The sequence below is a fragment of the Achroia grisella genome, unplaced genomic scaffold, assembly GCF_030625045.1.
Source record: "Achroia grisella isolate CSIRO2021 unplaced genomic scaffold, CSIRO_AGI_Agris_v1 utg702, whole genome shotgun sequence".
Taxonomy (NCBI): Eukaryota; Metazoa; Arthropoda; class Insecta; order Lepidoptera; family Pyralidae; genus Achroia; species Achroia grisella.
Window position 1 is genome coordinate 3,985,344 of NW_026712999.1, and position 21,468 is coordinate 4,006,811.

General features: G+C 31.0%; 1 protein-coding gene across 1 annotated transcript; it reads right to left on the bottom strand.

Annotated features, from left to right (window-relative positions):
* Positions 1–222: 222 nt before the first annotated feature.
* On the bottom strand, positions 223–14,860 carry LOC131850124 (uncharacterized). The gene is made up of 4 exons (XM_059200292.1): positions 14,740–14,860; positions 9,770–9,947; positions 2,802–2,938; positions 223–384 (listed from the first exon to the last, which is right to left on the bottom strand). The coding sequence occupies exons 1-4, from the start codon at positions 14,858–14,860 to the stop codon at positions 299–301; spliced, it is 522 nt and encodes a 173-aa protein (XP_059056275.1). The 3' UTR covers positions 223–298.
* Between the last annotated feature and the right edge of the window lie 6,608 nt (positions 14,861–21,468).

Here is a 21,468-nt window from a genome sequence, read left to right on the forward strand (position 1 = left end):
TAGTATACTTACATTATATCACAAACGTATTAAAATGTTAACTTATTGCATGAGGTATTCATATAATACTGTAATTATTATTCTCTTGTTGCTATTATATCTAAAATTATTTACACATATTATAAACAGACAAAAAAATGTGTCGAATTTATTCAATTGAACACATTTTTTTCACCAGACTTTAAAAGTCTTCCAACCAAAAGTTCTGATTATATGCCACAGGAAACTTTACCCTAGCGATTTATCGTAACTTTATCTAATTACACGAATTATGCATCCATCGCGTGCCGGCTATGTGTCAGCTTGTCAGCGCAATAAACAAAGCCGCCAATGAAAACGAAAGACTCGCGGCGCCCCCACGCTGCATCGCGAGAGGATTTTCCCCTGAAAAAGAAATGTAATTTGAATAATCTGTCGGTAATTAGGGGCGAGTTCACGAAAGTTAATCACGGGTCGTAGTATTTTATTAGGAAAATTCACTGAAAGGTAATTACGGGGAAATATATTTGAACAATACGAAGTTAGAAAACAGTTTAGTTTTAACAGTATGGTCGATTTGACAGACATAGGGTTTGTACAAAGTTATCTGAGTAAACAGCTATGTATCGAACATTTCTTATCATCAACCAACTTGATTTGTAAGCTGTATTGAAGGATGTAGAATGTAGGATATGTTATTTAAGTGATATTGCAGAGTACCAAGGCATAACACTTTAGTTCTTCGGTATAACAACAAAGAACAAAGAACTTTTGCTAGAATACATATAATCAAATACAATACAATATTTGGTACACAAACTGTATTTTATATTATGTTATAGAATACTTTTTAACTAATTCACACATGCAGAATCGCGGGATACCTCTAGTTAAAAATAAACCGATCCTAAAACAAAATTTCCATCATGTGATTTTCACAAATATAACGTTACTTTATATTATAAACACGCACGTGTATACGAGTATCTGTAGATATTTTTAGATGATAATATTTTATTTAGCTCGCAACAGAATTGTAATGAAAACGTGCTTCAGTTCAAAGTAATTGCTGAAATAAAAAATGTTACTAATTTTACCATAGCTGTTTTAATGTTTGAGGTAAAATAGAATAAAGCAATCTTAATTGAGTAAATTTAATTATGAATATTTATTTCTCGGTACTATTGTTATAATCGGAATCCGTGAAGTCCCTAGAGTGTAATATTTAAGTAATTTATTAATAATAACCTAAGAGTGTAATATTTAAGTAATTTATTAATAATAACCTAAAAGTATTAAATAATACTTCATATTATAATCCAATAGTTCGAATGTGTCGCCAATACAATGAAATTCTTGTCTCGAATAGAAATATAGATATTTTCCATTCAACGCTGGTCCAGTTCCGGAGACAATTAAATTTGCACCATAAAGAGACAGATTATATTGAAAATTGTACCAATTTTTGTTTAATATAAATAAAATTTTGTTAACATAATAATTCATTGCATTACGTAGTTATATACTATTTTCTATTTAGTTTACTTTTCATTATATAACCTTATCTAGCTATCTAGCGTATATTGAATACGTCTATATCTATTTAGCTTTTAGGCATACATAGTGTTGGATTACAATCCAGTTTTGTACCGAACTACACGTTCCTAATTATATTATTGTATTGATTGTAATCTGTTTTGTAAGCTAATAAATTAATTAATTAATTAAAAAGTTTACTTTGTGACAAATAGAGGATCTTTACTATTAGAAATTCTTTAAATATATTTTAATAGTATATAAACTAACGTATTTAATGTCAAGACATGCTTAAGTAAAGACTAAATCAATTTGACACAGATATGCTTTTAATATAGATGCATTTTAACTGAAAACTAAACCTTCATGAAAGACCTCTTATGTGCAAGAGATAAAAAATCATAATATCTTTATTCTTGTAGGTCTATTACAGATTCTTATATGTCAAATCTAGCGTCAGTTCAGAGGGCTTTCGGGATCAGAGGAACTGACAATATATTCATTCTTATTCTTTTCAAGTAAACTAGTATATGATTACAAAAATTCAGAACATTTTTTAATTCAATTAAGGAGAATATAGTGAGCATCAGCATATGCTATTGCTTTTTTGTCGAAAGGAAATATTTTTTCAGCCGTAACCCGAACAGACCAGTCTCCATAAGCAATCAACAAGTTCATGTAGTAATGAACTGAAGCATTTTTAATTACAAACTAAATCGTTTTGCATGGTACCTTTTATATCTGCTGCATGACAAAGTACTTTTAAAAGAAGCAAAAGAAGAAGATTCTTTAAGAGCTTTGTTAGAGTTAAATGGAAAATGCAGTTGCTAATGAGTTTTATATAGTTCGAATGTTCCTTAATAAGTTTTGTCCATATCTTTACACTGATAATAGTATAATAGTCGTATTTCTTGAGAAGCAACAATGTTATATTCATTTTGCGATAGATATAAGAAACTTTTTGTTTAAACAATACCTATATATTTAACAAGATTAGTATACACACATAAGTATACTCGTATATTTTAATATGTATTTAGTGAAAAGTAGTTTTTTTTATTTATTTGGATATAGGCTGGTATGGTGCGATTACCACTTAGCATCATATAGACAGATAATTTGTATACCTTTTCAATTACATAAAAAAACATTCGTAAATTATTATACAAATAATTGTTTTTTACACCTTCAATACATTAATTAATTATTTACCTTTGAAATATTTATTCAACTCAGTGATTTTATTTTATTTATTGCGTTTATTGTCTGTATAATCAAATGTTTACCTCTCAGTACATGAACGGATACAGCGGATGCTGCTACATCCGCCAAAGAGCACGTATAGTTCCCAGAATCATTTCTGTTCGCATTCGCTATATACAGCCGGGAGAGAGCGCCGTTTGAGGTTGCCTCCGTTTTCACACTGCCGACAAAAGAAATATCATTAGAATTTTAAATATAAATTAATCTTAATTTATAGTACACTAGCTACCCGATCCACCTTCGCATGGGTAGGTACGTATTATACACATAAATCTATATCTTGAATCACTTCATATATTGCTAAAAATTGCATTAAAATCGTTGTATGGTTTAAAAGATCTATGTGGACAGCAGAGGGGATTCCCTTTCTTGCCACATCGTCTTTCACACAGTCCATCCATGAAGCTAGAAGCTTGAAACTTTTTTTTTTTTTTGACCTCCCTACCTTACTAATATTATAACTGTAAAAGTCTGTCTGTCTGTCTGTCAGTGTCACTTACACGCCAAAACTACTGAACAGATTTAAGTGAAATTACCGGCGACAAAGCGACTTTATAAACTTTCCAAATTTACGTTTGTGTAACGTTTGTGTAATAAACCGTTATTTATCTATATATTACTTAAAAGTAACTGATATAGTGATCTATCAACGCACAGCCCGAACCACTTGACGGATCGGGCTGAAATATGGCAAGCAGGTCGATGTTATGATGTAGGCATCCGCTAAGAAAGGATTTTGATTAATTCTATCCCCAAGGGGATAAAATAGGGGATGAAAGTTTGTATGAAACTTTGTTAATTTTAAACCGATCGGGCTGAAACTTTGCATGCATAAAGCTACTATGACATAGGCATCCCCTAAGAGAGGATTTTTATAAATTCCACACCATCATCATCATCATCTGCTTCTTCCTTATCCCATTTATATTGATATATTGATAATAATTCCACACCATGGGGATAAATTAACGCAAGCGAAGCCGCGGGCAAAAGCTAGTTATTGTATAAAGTCTACATGTGTAGAACTGTTACTAGTAACAAAATCTTGAACAAAGTCGGAACACCTCCACATTGTGTTAACTACTGCAAACTTCACACTGAACCGAAGTCATTGTCAAACTGCAAACCGACTAAACTTCATTGCAAATATTTAATTAAAACGTCCACTAGACCGCGATCGCTTTAACGAAATCTGACTTTAATTAACTATACGCAGACAAATCGTATAATAAATCTTTGAAACCCTTTATATGGTACAAAGGGCCACGTTTCCGGATGCCTTTGTTCGTTTTGTAACTAATTCAGAATGTCACCAATAGTCTGTTGAAATTAGAGCAACGGTTTATTATTTAATTACATTTTGATGATGCGATTAAAATTATTGGAGAGGCGGATGAAAGACAGGGATCAATGACACGAATGATTTGCTTACTCAGATAATCATACTGAAGTCAAACACTAGTAATAATTAGTAATGCGTCAATTACAGAACTAATCTTATTAATTAATATTATAAATGCGAAAATTTCTTGGTATGGATGCATATTTATTAGTCTTTCATGCAAAAAGTACTGAATGACTTTTGATGAAACTTAACGATAAGATAGTAACACATAGGTTATAAATTTCACGCGAGTCAAACTGCAGGCACAGCTTATACCTATAAAGCGTTAGTTTGTTTGAATGTATAACATCTGGAATTACCTATTTTTCATGAATATTAGAGACTACTAACTATGGCTGCGGATTCACTCGAGTAAAATTTATAGTATATATGTTACTTTGATGTATACGCTGTATTACTGTAAAGTTTCATCAAAAACCGTTTAATAGTTTTTGCGCGAAAGAGTAACAAACATCCATGCATCCATACTTAAAAACTTTCGCATTTATAATATGAATAAGGTAAACACCACGCTACTCTTAGGAAGACAAAAGTCAAAATAAAGTAATAAGGCAATTTATGAACCAACGAACTTGTTATACAAAAGTGTACTTTACGAATGTATGAAATGCAGTACGCACAGAGAGGATAATGGCATAAACAAAAATTTAAGATTTTTTTTTCAGTGCCCTGATACATTCATTTGGTATTGATAGAATCTGCTTTTTCGGTATTGATAGAATTTCAAACAAGGACTTCCTATAATAAACTAGTAATATTTGTCTTCATTTATAAAAGCGTATCGTTATTTCTATATGACTGGTAGTTTATAAAATATTCTAATGCTATGACTACACAAACTAAAATACTTTTGTTAAAAATGTTAATTAAGTTAAAATATGTGAACACAAACTACCAAGTATAGCGTTATTTGGTAGTTTTTATTCACATATTTTAACTTAAAAATGTAAACTTTACAACATTTGTTTAAAAGAGCTTGTTTTTCTTGTGTTGAGATAGCTTTTCGAATGAGTACATTAAAAAATCTAGTAATAGTATATTAAAAAAATAAATATAATTATTCTGCTTCTATTAAGCTACTTAAATTAATTAATAAATTTATTTGTAAAAAGATTTTTCTATTCCATAGTTATTTTTTACTGTTATATTATCAAATTTCTGTTTGAAACATTCGGCATTTATTATCAACTTAAGCTTCATTAAATAATGCCCTAAATACATAACATTGTACAAACATATATTCATTATTCAAAAGTGCTTAAATATAAGTTTATTTGAATAAAGAATATTTTATTCTGTTATCTTATCAAATTTCCGTTGATTTTATATAAAATCCAGCATTTATAATTTTAGGCTTCATTAAATAATACCCTAAATACATAATATTCTACAAAAATATATTCACTGTTTTACATTTCGTAATATTTAAGCCGTCAGTACCTACTGAATGTTGTCGAACTATTTACTGTCTGCGAAATTATGACTCACAGACAGATATTAGTATTCTGTATAATGAAACATTACATTTTGGCTTGTTGTATCCTAGATTGACTTATTATATGATATATCATTCCTTTATTAGGGCTTATTACACTATTATGCAAATAGAATCACATAGAGAAATATATAAAGTATACCAAAACTCAATCTCAAGTCTAGATTAATCCTAAGCTATAATAAAATCTTTATATTAGATATTGTGTACTTTTAATAAAGCAAAAAGTATAAAATAATATGTATAAAGTTTTTATGTGAAAGAGCAATAAATATTTACCAGAGATAAGCTGTAAAAACTCGTCTGAGCAGTTACCTCAGTCTCTCTTATTTCAGTTGCTAAGCAGTTAATTTGTAAGCTGTATTCTAGTTGTATGATTAGATTAAACAGTCAAATTAAGGATAAGAGGCATTACATCTTAGCCCTCTGGAGTGACATGATTGGTTTCGCGTATGGTACATGATAACGTGATGTCCGTTATACTATTCATGCATATAGGCGAGGTTACTTACTCTTAGATAGGCATGTTGGTTTACCATTCCAATTACTCAAAATGAGGCCTCTTCTTCCAGTACTTCTCTCTTTTTAAGTGTCCCACAATTATTACTTCTTATCAAATATCAGTAGAAATTTATACATATATATAATATATATACTAGATTGTGTTGTATACCTCAATATTATCAAAGCGTGGATATTACCTAACCAAAATGACCAAACCCTTTGCTATAACAGTTTATAGGTAATAAACATAATATATTCTGCCCCCAAACGTTTCGGATTAAATTTATGGGGTGTTAAATACCCTTATTTGTTTGTTTGAATTGCCCGAGAGATTTACGGGGGTAATATTAATTAACTTCTAAATGATAACCGTAGCTCCAGGCAACTGACTGGATAGAAGTTGCACTCGTAACTTGGCATCAGGGATGCCAACCATACTGGGATACTAATAAAGGATAAAATAAGGATACAAATGCGAGTATTTTGATCTTTGGTAAGAACTTTTCACAATTGGACAAGTTTGTACGTGTTTTTGACCTTCGAAAATCGGTCAAAATACAATTATGTACAAGATTAGAGAGCCTAATGTATGGGATTTTATCAGATTTCTATATTTATTTGTACGAGGCTGTATTTAAGGTTGCCATCCTTGGTTAGCATCCAAAGTATAGCGTAAAACAATTTTAATTAAGTTTTGCAACTGATTAATTGCGTAAGAAAATGGGTTTTATGCCGCGGACCCTTCACGAGTGTTTTCGATTTGTTTTTTTGGCTACAAAAGTATCGTAGCAGGGAAAGTAATTTTATGTTTATTTTTTGTAAAGTGTAGACTGTCTACATGATTTTAGTGTATAATTAATTAAGATTTTATATTAAATCTTTTACTCTTTGTAGACATTGAGGAAGAATTTTCATTTCTAGAACATCAGAAACATATCTAATAAAAAGACGAAAATTCGGAATTTGATTCTATATCAAACAGTTTGGCCAGTATGATAATTGTGGGCCTGAAATAATTTTATTATATTTTTTTAATACAGATTTTTTATAACAATATGAAATATAATAAATAAATCCTATACTTTTTATACCGGACAGACTACATCCGAGTGAACCTTCATGGCATAGGCATAAATAAAAAGATAACACATAAATTATTTATCAAGTTTTATTAAAAATACCTATTATAATGATTTACTGAAGTGGCCACTACAACTTCACCGTAAGAAACTGAACACAGTGCAGAAAGCACTTCAAAATCCGCGGAAGGACTTATGGTTTGGAAGAAGGCAGGGATTAGCCCTGTCTGGCGGCGCTAGTTTGCAACTCGACTCAGGTCATCGTTATTTCGATCACCATTACAATCGGATATCGATCGTTCAGCGAAGTGGAATTATTATTACAATGACGATATTTCCATCCAACCTTTAACTCCGCTTTTCATTCTCTTACAACCTTTTTATCGCATCAAAAAGTAGCCTATATCCCTTATTTTAGGCTCTAGTTATATCTGTATCAAATTTCATTCAAATTGGAGCAGAAGTTTAGGCGTGAAAGCGTAATAGACAAACAGAGTTACTTTCGCATTTAATATTAAGTAGAGTTAATCTTATGTATTCCATACCTAAATATTTTTCTATTTTTTAACACTATTACGTGGTAGAATTGACGTGTAACAACATGTACTACCGAAACCTTTGTTAATTCTTCTATATCAATCATATGTCTAATTTATAAAAACACAATGATAATGTTGTTTTAATCAAAGTAACTAATTTCTTTCTACGCTTGACAATGACTGATGTAACTACGAATAATTTAATACGGAAATTACCTAATAAATTGCCTAGTTTTTTTTTTATTAAAGCTAATCAAAATGAAAACGGGCCATGTGTACGTTCTCATTTGAGGTAAACTGCTGTAACCGACAGTCAGAATATTTGGCTTTATATGCATATCCTACATAAATAATACGTAGTTTTGAAATCTTATATAAATGATGAGTGCATTATCGGTGATAGAAAGTAGGTTTATTAAAAACATTAATCTTCTAATATATAAAATTCTCGTGTCACAGTTTTTGTAACAAAACTCCGTCGAAACAGCCCGACCCTTTCTTATAAAATTTTGTGTGTGTGTTCAATCTGAGTATGGGACGTAAAGTATATTTAATGCCTCTAAGTGATGTGTTTTAACACAGATAACATAATATTACATAGTTTTATTATAAATTTCAAACGGAGGTCATTTTGACCTAATTTTTAATGGAATACTTGTTGTAATATTGTCTAAATCTAAATCAATTTTAGTGTATCTTTTTTATATTGTAATAACTATCTGTTTGTTAATGTTTCACGTAAATATAACGAAGGAGAAATTAAGATGAAATTATCATAGAACATTGTTGTTAAATATGGATCTAAAGATAGGTAAGAAAAGTACACTTTTGTTACATATATGCTTAGTTTTTGTAATGTAAAATTAAACCCACTTTGTTTTATCTTTTAATGGCATTCTCGTATTGCTATTTTGTTTTATGTACTGTTTTCAATGTTGCCATTTAACACTGTTTTTACTACACCTATAAAAACGAAGACATAACAATATCTCATTGTTTATGCTATACTCGCAAAGTAATAGTGTGCTATGTTCCTATTATTTTTAAATGAGCTAAAATTTTATGTGGCTGATCAAATGTGTGGAGCGTACTAGCTCAGTGGTTTATTACTACAACTTATACAGCTGAGGTAGTGAATTCAAATCTAGCTAATTCCACAGACTATTGCACGTTAATTTCTATTTCGACTGTTTATTCTTTATTGATAGAAAAAACAATAATAAACGACATTAATTCGAGATATGACGATTGGTCGGCTCCGTACCATTTTGGATTAGGTAAATAGATAGATCAAATTTTTATTCACAACAACTTTTTTCTAATAGATAATAATGGAATCATGCAGGTGCCGCTGGTAACTGTATAGATTAGCTGGATATTAGTGAAGGATTCTATGATGAGCATGAGGTTATGTAGGCCTATCATGATGCATTCACTAGGAATTAACCACGGTAATTTCAATGGGAACCGCGTGGAGGTCGATAAAATATTGTCAATTCTTAGCAATAAGATTACTATACTATTTTTGATGACCTCGGTGGTCTAGCGGTCTAGCACACCGCTTTGCGTTCGATGGTCGCGGGTTCGATTCTTTGCACGGCACAAACATTTGTATTCATGATTACGATTGTTTGTATCGGTCTGGGTGTTTTATAATATGTAATTATTTACAAAAAAAAATATATTCATGTATTTATATCAGTTGTCTAGTACTCATAACACAAGCTCTGATTAGCTTGGGACTAGATGGCGCTGTGTGAATTGTCCTGAGATTATTATTATTATTCCCCACTAACAGTGCCTTTCTCCCTATTCATATCAACTGAAATACAATTAATGCTACAAACACAATACATTCAAAATATGTTTATAGATAGTTGACATGTTATATTGACAGTTGAGAATCCCTCTGGTACTTACTACACTAAAGGAGTACTTTAGGATAATAGTCGTGAAGTTATATACATACCTAACTCCTCCTCTCTTCGTATCGTAGTTCAGCAGTCTTGCACCATGCTTCCAGTTGACCTGACGCGTAGGCTGCGGCACCTCGCTGACTATGCACCGCAACTCAATAATCGAGCCTTCTTTGTAGAACTTATCTTGAAGTGGACGTCCACGCTCGTCTATTATTTCTACTTTTGGCACTGTTAAACAAAACAGAAACATATGATATTTTTTTTATAATTTGTACAGCACTATCTGGTTCCAAACTAAGTAGAGTTTAGACTAAACATTGGGTACTAACAGTATTTATGACCATTTTACTTAGCGTCATCTAGTCTAGAACTTATGCTGAAGAATTTACTTAACTTAGGTAAATGCTGAACAACATTTACCTAAGTTAAGTAAATATCAAAAGTGTGCTTTTCCCACCGCTTTCTGTTTTACCCAGTGGTTAGCTGGTAAAGAATTCCATATGGCATTAAGGTTGCTAATTGTATACATTTTTTAAATATTACATAAAAAATATTATGCACATAATTAAGAACTGATAGAAATACTTAAATATCATATTCGACCTCGGTGGTTTAGCGGTCAAGCACACCGCTTTACGACCGATGGTCGCGGGTTCGATTCCTCGCACGGCACAAACATTTGTATACATGAGTATGATTGTTTGTATCGGTCTGGGTGTTTACTATGTATAACATGTATGTAACAAAAAAAAATATCTATGTATATGATAACACAAGCTCTAAATACTTAAATATATATTATTATATTTTTTTAAACATATAGTTACTCAATTTACATATAAAATACCAAGATTAATACAATCAATCATATTTATAATACAAATGTTTGTATCAAATCCATGACCATTGACGTAATAAGATAGTATGTCAAACCGCTAGACCACCTAGATAGTCATACAATACTGCTTTATTGCACAGTAAATAAAATTAAAATCCATACAAATACGAGGCATTCGAGTATTCGTGTTTCGCATACGACCTGGTGACAGACGTGATTCGACTTAACAATTACGCAATTTTGAATTTTCCTGACATATAATAATAGTAATCTTTATGAACCACCTTGAAAGGCGTAATTCAGAAAGAACTCGAGAGAATATGCTTGAAGTTATTACTGTTGTAGAGTTGTGATTTTTATTTAATAATAATAATAATATGTCTTCATTGGAACTCAAAAATAATATTTTACAAAGTGAGTAACAATAATACGGTATAATAATAATAATAATATGTCGGGACAATTCACAGCGCCATCTAGTCTTAAGGTAAGTAGAGCTTGTGTTATAGGTACTAGACAACTGATATAAACAATAGATATATTTTTTAGAAATATGGAAAACTTACAAACCGATACCAATAATCATACACATAAATACAAATGTTTGTATTTATGTGTATGATTATTGGACGTAAAATCTAACTTCAAGTCAAACATTCATTCAGCAGTTAGTCGAGATATACCAACCGGAGTAACCAGACAGACAGATATACTTTCGAATTTATTTAGTAGTAATGTAACTCATATATCGTTTGTAAACAAATGTATTCACAAAGAATAGGATTATTGTGAAAACATAATTAAATATTTATAACAAAATTTGTGACTAATTGAATATTATTTAAGTCCCACGGGATTATGTGGAGTTTAATCGAATGAAATCGAATTACCACAAATTTTAACTCAAATAGCATTATATGAAATTAATCTTTACTGGTGTCATCATTGGACATATTTTTGAACCAAAACAAACAAAACGTATATATTTTACTGTTTGACACAAACACCCATGCAGTCATGAAGACTGCAAATGTTTACATCGTGTAAGGAATCTAACCCGCAACCATAGGAAGAAATAGAAATATTCTTTATTCAAATAAACTAAATACAAGCACTTTTGAATAGTCATGATGAATAATGAATCACAATGAGCAAGTAATGCTTATATTAAGTTTATTTGAATAAAGATTATTTCTATTTCTATTTCTAAATAATTTTATTGAACAAAGTCTATCCCGATTTGTAAAGCAACCGACTTATTACATTTTCCTTCACTATATTTGTGTCTATGCGCACAGATTTGTCAGTGACACCTATCTGTCATTGTCAAAGCCTTTAGATCCAGGATCCAAATTGAAATCAGAGAATAACCTTTGACATCTTAGGTTAAAGTTACGGCAATGTAGAACCGAAATTGGAATTCTTTGGCTGGTATTAGACAATCTCGTAACTACATACTGTTTGAATTTTCCTGACGTTGGTTACTGAATACTTAAGTAGTGCTTTTTATTTAATTTAACTATTAGTTACTTAGATATTGGTAACTACACAAAAATGAATTATAAAATAAATAAACTATTACCTTATAATAAACTCTAGTACTTATATATTGTATACTAGCTTTTGCCCGCGGTTTCGCTCGCGTTAATTTATTCCCTTAGGGGTGCAATTTACCAAAATCCTTTCTTAGGGAATGCTTACGTCATAGTAGCATTATGCATGCAAAGTCTCAGCCCGATCGGTTTAAAATTGACAAAGTTTCATACAAACTTTCATCCCCTATTTTATCCCCTTGGGGGTAGAATTAATCAAAATCCTTTCTTAGGGGATGCCTACGTCATAACATCTAGCTGCATGCCAAATTTCAGCCCGATGCGTCCAGTGGTTTGGGCTGTGCGTTGATAGATCACTATGTCAGTCACCTTTGAGTTATATATATTTAGATTAATATTATAAAGGAGTAAAGTTTTTTTTACAGTCTACCTTTAGTTTGATTGAGAATCAGTTGGCTCAAATTAAACTATTTGGATCAATTTCAGTATTATATAATTAATAATAATAACAATTCATTCATTTATAAACTTAAGAGCAACGCTCTCGTCGGTGGAGCTCTTGCCACTTTCTACGATCTTTCATTATACTCTTTAAGCCTTGATACGATACTACTCCAATTCTGTCTTTAATTTGTTTGATGTAACTGTGCCTTGGTCTTCCTCTCCCCCTCTTTCCTTCCATCTTTCCCTCAATAATTACTTTCAAAAAATTCATCGTGTTGTGTCAAGTGCCCTAACATTTATCCTCGTCTCTCATCATAATAACAATATCCCTGAACAATTCACACAACGCCATCTAGTCCTAAAGTAAACAGAACTTGAATTATGAATATACCTAGCTAAATGACATAAAAACTTATATACATCTTTTTGTTTAAATACATATACAATATACATACAAAACACCCTGATACAAATAATCATACTCATGAATACAAATGTTTGCACCGTGCGAGGAATCGAACCCGCGTCAATCGGAAGTAAAACGGTATGCTAAACCACTAGACCAGTGAGAAAATTATTTATTACAAAGCTGTTATCTTACAACATGACTATTTATTTTGATTAATGCTTTTGAATATGTGCCAAGAAACAGTTATTGTTCACAACACTCAATTAGCGGGACAGTCGTAAAAAGAAAACAACATCGCAAGTACGGAATGAAGCAGAAAACGTGTTATATCTACGTGGTTTTCTTTTTAAATCACCTTAAAAAAGAGGAGGTTGTCAATTCAAACGGAATTTTAATTCGTTTACGAACCTCAGAACTTTTCACTACGTTATAGATTTTTATTACTTTGTTTAATTCCGCTACAATTAACATGTGTGAGATCACACATATTCGGTTCGAAAACTTGACTATCGTTATGACTCTCTCTAATGGTGATCAAATTCTGACTAAGTCTACCCACATTACGACACGTGTTTCGCCTCTGAACTAGGCATCATCAGGCATTGCTTAGATTAGAGTTCGAATATAGATTGGAAGCCTGGAGTTGATTGTTCGGCGACTGAACCGAAAACACAGTAACTGTAGCGGAATTTAACAAAATAATAAAAAATTATTTGATTAAGTACTGAATAGGACTTCCGCAAAATAATACCTAATTTGATTAAAGAGGGTTTTTTATGTTATTTGCTCTTTTAAATTTTCCAAATAATATATAGCTGTTAATTAATAATAACAATTACAATGTTAGCATTGTAAAACGTTGTGATCTGGGTTGTTCACTTATTTACTATTCCAGTTAATTACCATTGTATTTCTCTTGTAAATTATCTTTATATATAAAAATTATGTGTCACGTTGTTTGTCTGCGATGGACTCCTTAACTACTGAACCGATTGCAAATTTGATTTGCACATTGTATTCAATTTGATCCAACTTGAAAGGTAGGATAGCTTACATCTCAATTTATAGTCGCAATATTATTTTATTGCCAATTATTTTTATATATAAAGAAACAGTTAGCCACAACAATGCTTGCCCGGGTCTGCTAGTGTATATAAAATGGACCAAGAAATTTCTGTGCGTAACCCCAATACAATTTAATTCTCCAACAACTAAAATTCTCCACAGACCTTCTTCACGAATTCATTTTGCACTAATTTTGTTAGCCTTCTCGTGTCTAATACTATTAACGGACTACCGAAACCGTGAAATTAAAAAAAACTCTAAAATAAAGTATACGCCAGAAATAAGGATGTATATCACGTACAGACTAGAATTTTAATTTGTATACTAACTGATGCCTGCGACATTGTCCGCGTGTTATTTGTCATTCCTCCGATTAAGGCCTTCAAACTCACTCGATCTCGATCGACACGATCTTTAAATAAAATAAAATGTTCTAACTTACGACAATTTTATGATACGAAACTTATTTCAATTATATTGCAAGAAATGAGAACCTCGTCTGGAATCGAGCATGAAAAAAGAAATTAGATTAAATTGTCAAGGGTTGACGAAAATTTTCAATTTTGTTTAGCTTACATTATGGAAGAATTGATCTCAATACCTTATAATATTTCTTAATAGACTCATTTGATGTAAATTGTATCGGAATATGGACAAATAGCTTGGTTGCCTGAATTACAGGGGAGAAAGTTATATAGCTGTGGGGGTAACGCAGCTGAAGTCCAGTCACAACGCGTGTTTCAAGGTGTTTGTGGCCCGGGTCCCCACTAACATGTTGTCCACCTTCATTAAGGAGGACTACTGGTTGAAGAGTGTGAATATCGAATGCCATTATCAGTGCCACAGGATCAATTTCAGTATACCAATATATTAATTTTATAATATTAATTCATATGTATGTTAGTCTATAAGGTATTTATAATATGGGCCTAGTAGCCTGAAATAAATAAATGAACGCAAAAACCCGCAATACGCAGCGTCTGGCCTTGGCTTTTGAATTTATTGTATCACAAACAGAAAAGTATTAATTTAAATTTACGATTAAATAACTTGTACAAAAGTCGGTCTCTTTAAACATTCACTTCCAGATGACCTTTAGGTAGAAGGTAAAGATATGGGAAAAACAGTAGGTGGTGTACATAATAACACAAATAATATATTCATTGAAATATATTTGTAAGCGAAGGGACTGTTAATATTGTGCTGGTAAACGTAATTATAGAAAGATTTTTTTAGGAATAAATAGCATATTTTACATGTATTGAAAGAAATACAGGTAAAAGAAGAATAATAACAATAATACAATATTTTCTGTGTAAAAATATGTCTATAAACTATACATTTCAAATGTATATACCATACATAATACATTGACGGACATACGATACAAAACATATGGTATATACATTTGAAATGAATGAAAGTTTATAGATCTATTTTTTATGAATTCACAGTGAGCAGTACGTGTGTAATTTAGAACAGTGATATGAAATGAAGCCGTACCTCATAACACAGTCCATTATCAAGAGGTATACTTGTTTACACAAAAGATTCAAACATATAGCCTAACGGGCCGTTTCTGTATCCTAAAAAAGCAGGCCCAATATTTATAAGTCCACAAAACGGCCAAATATTTGGTCCGCATTCATTTTCCGGTTACCGAGATAAAATCGTTTTTGTACGAGCTCGAAACAAATAACCAATAATAATAAATAATAACTGTTTATGTTATGTTTATTGCCCGACTTCCCATCAAAAGGGGGGTAATGTTTTTCAATGTAATGTGCATACGTTTATTTATTTGAACATTAAAGCGAAATGGCGGTTGTTATGGCTACTTATTTGAGTTAGGTTCATTTTTTATTAGGTTTTTTTTATATAGAGATATTTTTTCTATAGAAAGTAATTACACCATGGACATTAATTTAGTGGTCTTGCGGTTTAGCAGACCGCTTTACTACCGATGGTCGCGGGTTCCATTCCTCGCCTCCTCCAAATTCAACAATGAACCAGTGTGTCTAGGATGATCGTGTGGAGATCGACTTAACATAGTACATTGCTAGCAAAACCTCTATTCCTCGTTATAAATAATCCCTCCCCTCACTAGTCCTCGAGAATGGTGATGCAGGTAGGAAACATGTGATGTCCATACTGCTGTTTATGTAAACAGGCGATGATTACCACTTACCATCAAATGTACCGTCAGCTTGTTTACTATTCCAATTATGTAAAGAAAGATATCTGATAATAACAGTGTCATATGTATTTAATCATTATTCACACACTCGAAGTTACGTGTATCAAGTCATCATCTCATCTCATCATCTGCTTCTTTCTTATTCCATTTATTTGAGGTTAGCGTAATATGTTTTTCTCTTCTATTCATCCATGTTCACAGTCATCCCGTTATTTACTCCCCTTACCATATCATCACACAGTCCATCCATTACTTTTTCAGCCCTAATATCCATCCACATTAATATATAACACCTTCCTTAAAATATTGTCTTCATTCCCACCCATTGCGTATATCAAGTCATTCGTATTAATTTCTTTAAACAGCTTTCATAATACCCAAATAAACATCGTATAAACAATTTTAATTTGTACAATAAAACAAAGCGAACCCTAGCGTTAATTTACGAGATAATCAAATATTTATCTTCGAAATATATTCAACGATAAATCTCTCCGTATTAAGGTTGAGCTTGCAATGTTTTATGCCAACAAGAATGGGTTGAGTGTGTAACATTTTTTTTATATGACTGTAATGGCAAACAAGGCTTATAATAATAATAATAACTGTGAACAATTCATTAAAATTAAATAGATAATGATGACTCTTTTTGAAATTTTACTCTTATGACGGTTTAACATATTATAATTATTCTTCTACCATATATATAGACTCCCTTATTGGTCTAAATATAATTTAAAAACTATTATTTATTGTCTAATAAATAACCCTGGACAATTAACACAACGCCATGTAGTCATACGGTAAGCAGAGTTTGTATTATGGGTACTAGACAACCGGTTTAAATACTTAGATTTTTTTTGTAAATACATCCATAACATACATAGAAAACACCCAGACCAATCACATAATTAACTCATGAATACAAATATTTGCACCATGCTAGAAATGAAACCCGCGACCATCAGAAGTAAAGCGGTGTACTTAACCACTAGTTCGCCGAAGATTAAATTACACAACATCATAACATCACCAAACACTGTTTGACTCTTATGCGTTGCCATTTCTAACGAACGTGCTTGTAAATTTCTCTCTCTGTTACATAGATCCCCCGTCCAATTCAAACGAGGATCGAATTTACGATGACCTGAGCCGAGATTCAAACTTCTAGCGATACCCTCTGCGGGTATCGCTAGGAGTTTGAATCTCTATTGTGCATAGTGCTGTTTATGTAAACAGGCGATGATTACCACTTACCATCAAATGTACCGTCAGCTTGTTTACTATTCCAATTAGGTAAAGAAAGATATCTGATAATAACAGTGTCATATATATTTAATCATTATTCACACACTCGAAGTTACGTGTATCAAGTCATCATCTCATCTCATCATCTGCTTCTTTCTTATTCTATTTATTTGAGGTCAGCGTAATATGTTTTTCGCTTCTATTCATCCATGTTCATAGTCATCCCGTTATTTACTCCCCTTACCATATCATCACAGAGTCCAGACTGAAGTCGGATCCGTCAGGCAGGAGTTGGCATTGCTTAGTACTTTAGTAATGTTTTTTTTTATTACGTGCTGGCAGACCCGGCCACGTGCTGCTGTGGCTAAGGTTCTTGAATAAAATAATATTGCAACTATAAATTGAGATGTAAGCTATCTTACCTTTCAAGTTAGATCAAATTGCACACAATGTGCAAATCAAATTTACAACCCGTTCAGTAGTTTAGGAGTCCATCGCGGACAAACAACGTGTCACGTAATTTTTATATATAAAGATTTTTGATAATTATTTAATTTTATGACTAAAGTATAGTATACGCTCTATAGTAAAGAATTGGTAATTTCATTTTTTTACACTTTTAATACATTATACTGTTGCCACGCTGTAATATATAGTAATATTATTAAAATAAATCTATGACTAAATGATACATCATAAATTGTGCATGAAATAAATTAATTTATATAATAATGAAGACAGTTATGATTTTATGTTATAATAAGTAATTAAAAGAAGACTTCAAAATAGATTAAGTTATTATATTAGAAGAGGCTGTGGTTGTTTTCAAATGATATAAAAAAGAATAAATTATATTTATACAGCATTACTTTGTGGGATTATTAATAAAAATTTGTACTATTTTTAAATTAATTACTAAGTTAAAACCTACTCTCGTAACGCTGAAAATAACTCCCACATAGTTATTTCTGTAAATTAAAATATCCTAAAATAATTGTGATGGTGCAAAGGTGGACAGAATTGCTTATACTTAATAATTCTCTATTAAAAAATCTATAAAGATAGAAAAGAATTTCTGTACATACAGTAAACTTTTCTCTCATAAGTTATCGAGTCTAGAAAAGGGAATACCGAACAAATTCAAACCAGTCAGCCATTTTATAACTACATTGTTACATGCTTTACTTCAAAAAGAAATTCACGATTCAATATTTTCTAACATTCGAATCGTCGTTGAGGCAAAGGACCTGTAACTCAAGGTTATAAATAAAACACGTTTATAATAAATGTTGCGTGCAAAAAAAACCTCTAAAATAACTTAATAAACCGTAACGTATTTAAACACAAAGGAAATCTATAATTCCATGAAATAGCCTGTTATAAATCTAGATTCGATGCTTAATAAACCAATCTAAAGAAACATATTAATAAAAAATTACTAGTTTGAAATTGTTACAATACTTGAAGACAAACTGTAAATTTAAGGTTTTATAAACGTTTGTATTTACGAATATGACTGTTTGTATCGGTCTCGATGTTTTCTATGTTTATTATTAGCGTATTTACAAAAAAAAATCTTATACATACAAAACACCCAGACCGATACAAATAATCATACTACAAATGTTAGTACCGTGCGAGGAATCGAACCCGCAACTATCATAAGTAAGGCAGTATGCTAAACTGCTAAACCACCGAGGCCGTTATATACATAACAATAATAAAAAGACAGTTTACTCATTTTAATATTTATTTTTTTTAGTTGGTTAAATACAGATGCTTTTAAAATACGCTAACACATTACAAACGCATCAGCCTGTAGCTGAATTTGTATATAAACATTGTAATATATAAAATATTGGACCATTATCTCAACTCAATTTCACAAAGTCGTGTATGTGAATATTTTTTCCACAAGAAACGTTTGGCATCCAAGATCGTTAAAGATAAGGGGTGGAAGAGCGTAAAGTGTAGGGTTCCATAAAAGCTATAATAAAATTGTAAGCATCGAAGTCTGTACATTTAAAATAACAACTAACAAAGGTATAAATAAAGTACACGGTTTTTATAATAAAACTTTGTCTTTATATAGACACAAAACAAAGTTCATTTATAAAATAAAATGTGTGCTGGGACATATAGTAGAAGTGAAACTTCAACGGACAAGTGGAAAAACTAATGACAAGGAACAACTGGTAAAACAAATAGCAACTTAAAAAAATAATTACTTCAAGTTTTACAGCAGATTGTTAATTTATTTGTCCAATTTCAAAAGCTTATTGTGCGCATAAAAAATTAAACATTGCTAGAATATCTGTGTATACTTCACTGTAGCATATTTAATATTTATCATAGATAATTTCATAATCTGACGAATTTCTAGGGGTTTATTCCGTAGTGTAAATATAGTAAAATATGTATATAATTAGTAAAAGGTAAAAGGCTCAGAATATGTCAATGGCGAAAATTTACAAACAATAAAAGACATATCACACTATGTTTCTAAATATAAAATTGTAATAACAATGGCTGCTATTTACAAGGGCCAGATATAAATTTAACCATGAAGTTCCAATAGAATTTGGTGGTGTTACGGTTTAACATATCCCTTTAGATGACTATTGCTTCGATACAGCAAAAATGGGTCAATTGTTTTATAAATTGACTCAGGCAAGTGTAATTTGACAATATGTATTACCTATTAATGAGTATTAATTTCCCATTAACGCTTAGAAAAGCAATTACACGGTTACATTACGAACAAAGCTATAGGAAATAACTAGTACGTATATAAAAGGAGACTAAGCCGTTCTTCAAATAGAGATAATGAAATACAATACCGTTAACGAAACGATATATTTTCATAGGCTTTGTCAGTTTTTTGTGTTTGTTTATATATGTTCTATTTATTTTCTTTCTAGTGTACTCAGTAGCACAAGGGCAAAACAAAAGCCGCAAATAAATAAGTAGCCTTTATTATTTCTGTATTACAATATTTTCACATTGCTTATGATATTTGTAAACATATAAAAAAAAACAATATTTTTGTTCTATAAAAAATGATGAGGTTAAGAAGTTAAGTTAAGAAGTTAAGCTCCTAAATAACTTATGATAATTAAAGGCAAATGTTATAAGAGAGCAGATCCTATCGTATGAAAAATAATAATCAAAATAGGTTCGTATCTAGTTTAGGACACTTCATATTTCTGAAAAAAAAATTCTCTAAAATATATAATATAAGGTACCTAAGAAAATATTTGTAAATACTCTATACCAAAGACAAGAGAATGTCCTCTACCTAGATTTAAGAATTTTCCTAAAAAATGTTATCATAGCCAAAGTTCATAGTTCGCTTAAATATAGCACCTCATATAAAGAAGAAAAAAAAAATAAGAATCGAGATTCTCCTGCGAAATAGTATGAAGGCATAACAAATGTTTTAAAACTAGTTTTTTTCTTCTAAAATTGCATTTTTTACGAATGTACTTTAAAACAATTGCTGTACTATAATATTATTTATATTCCTTGCTTATATGCCTTCATACTATTTCGCAGGAGAATCAATCAGTGTTTCATATATGAATAAACTATTATAACCGTTACCTACAAAAATATATTTTTAATAAACTCATAAATATTTTTATATCTACCAAAAGGAATTTAATATTTCTATGCATAATATTTTTGTCGTTCAAAATCACGACTTGGAAATGTGACCGTCGAAAAGGTATCCAACGTTTTATCAAATAGAACATTTTGTTCACGTCATAAACAGATACGAAGGAATATTTATAGTGTTATGTTACTGGCAATTTGAATTTAGAACATTTCTTATTTAATTTTGGAATAGATGAGTAAAGGCTATAAACAAAAGACAATAATAATATCAGTTAGGCTTGAGTCAACGCTAACGTTAAAAGAAAATAAGTTTTGTATGAGACTGTGATACCATATCTTTTGCTATATAGCTATAGCTGACCAAATGATGTTGCGTA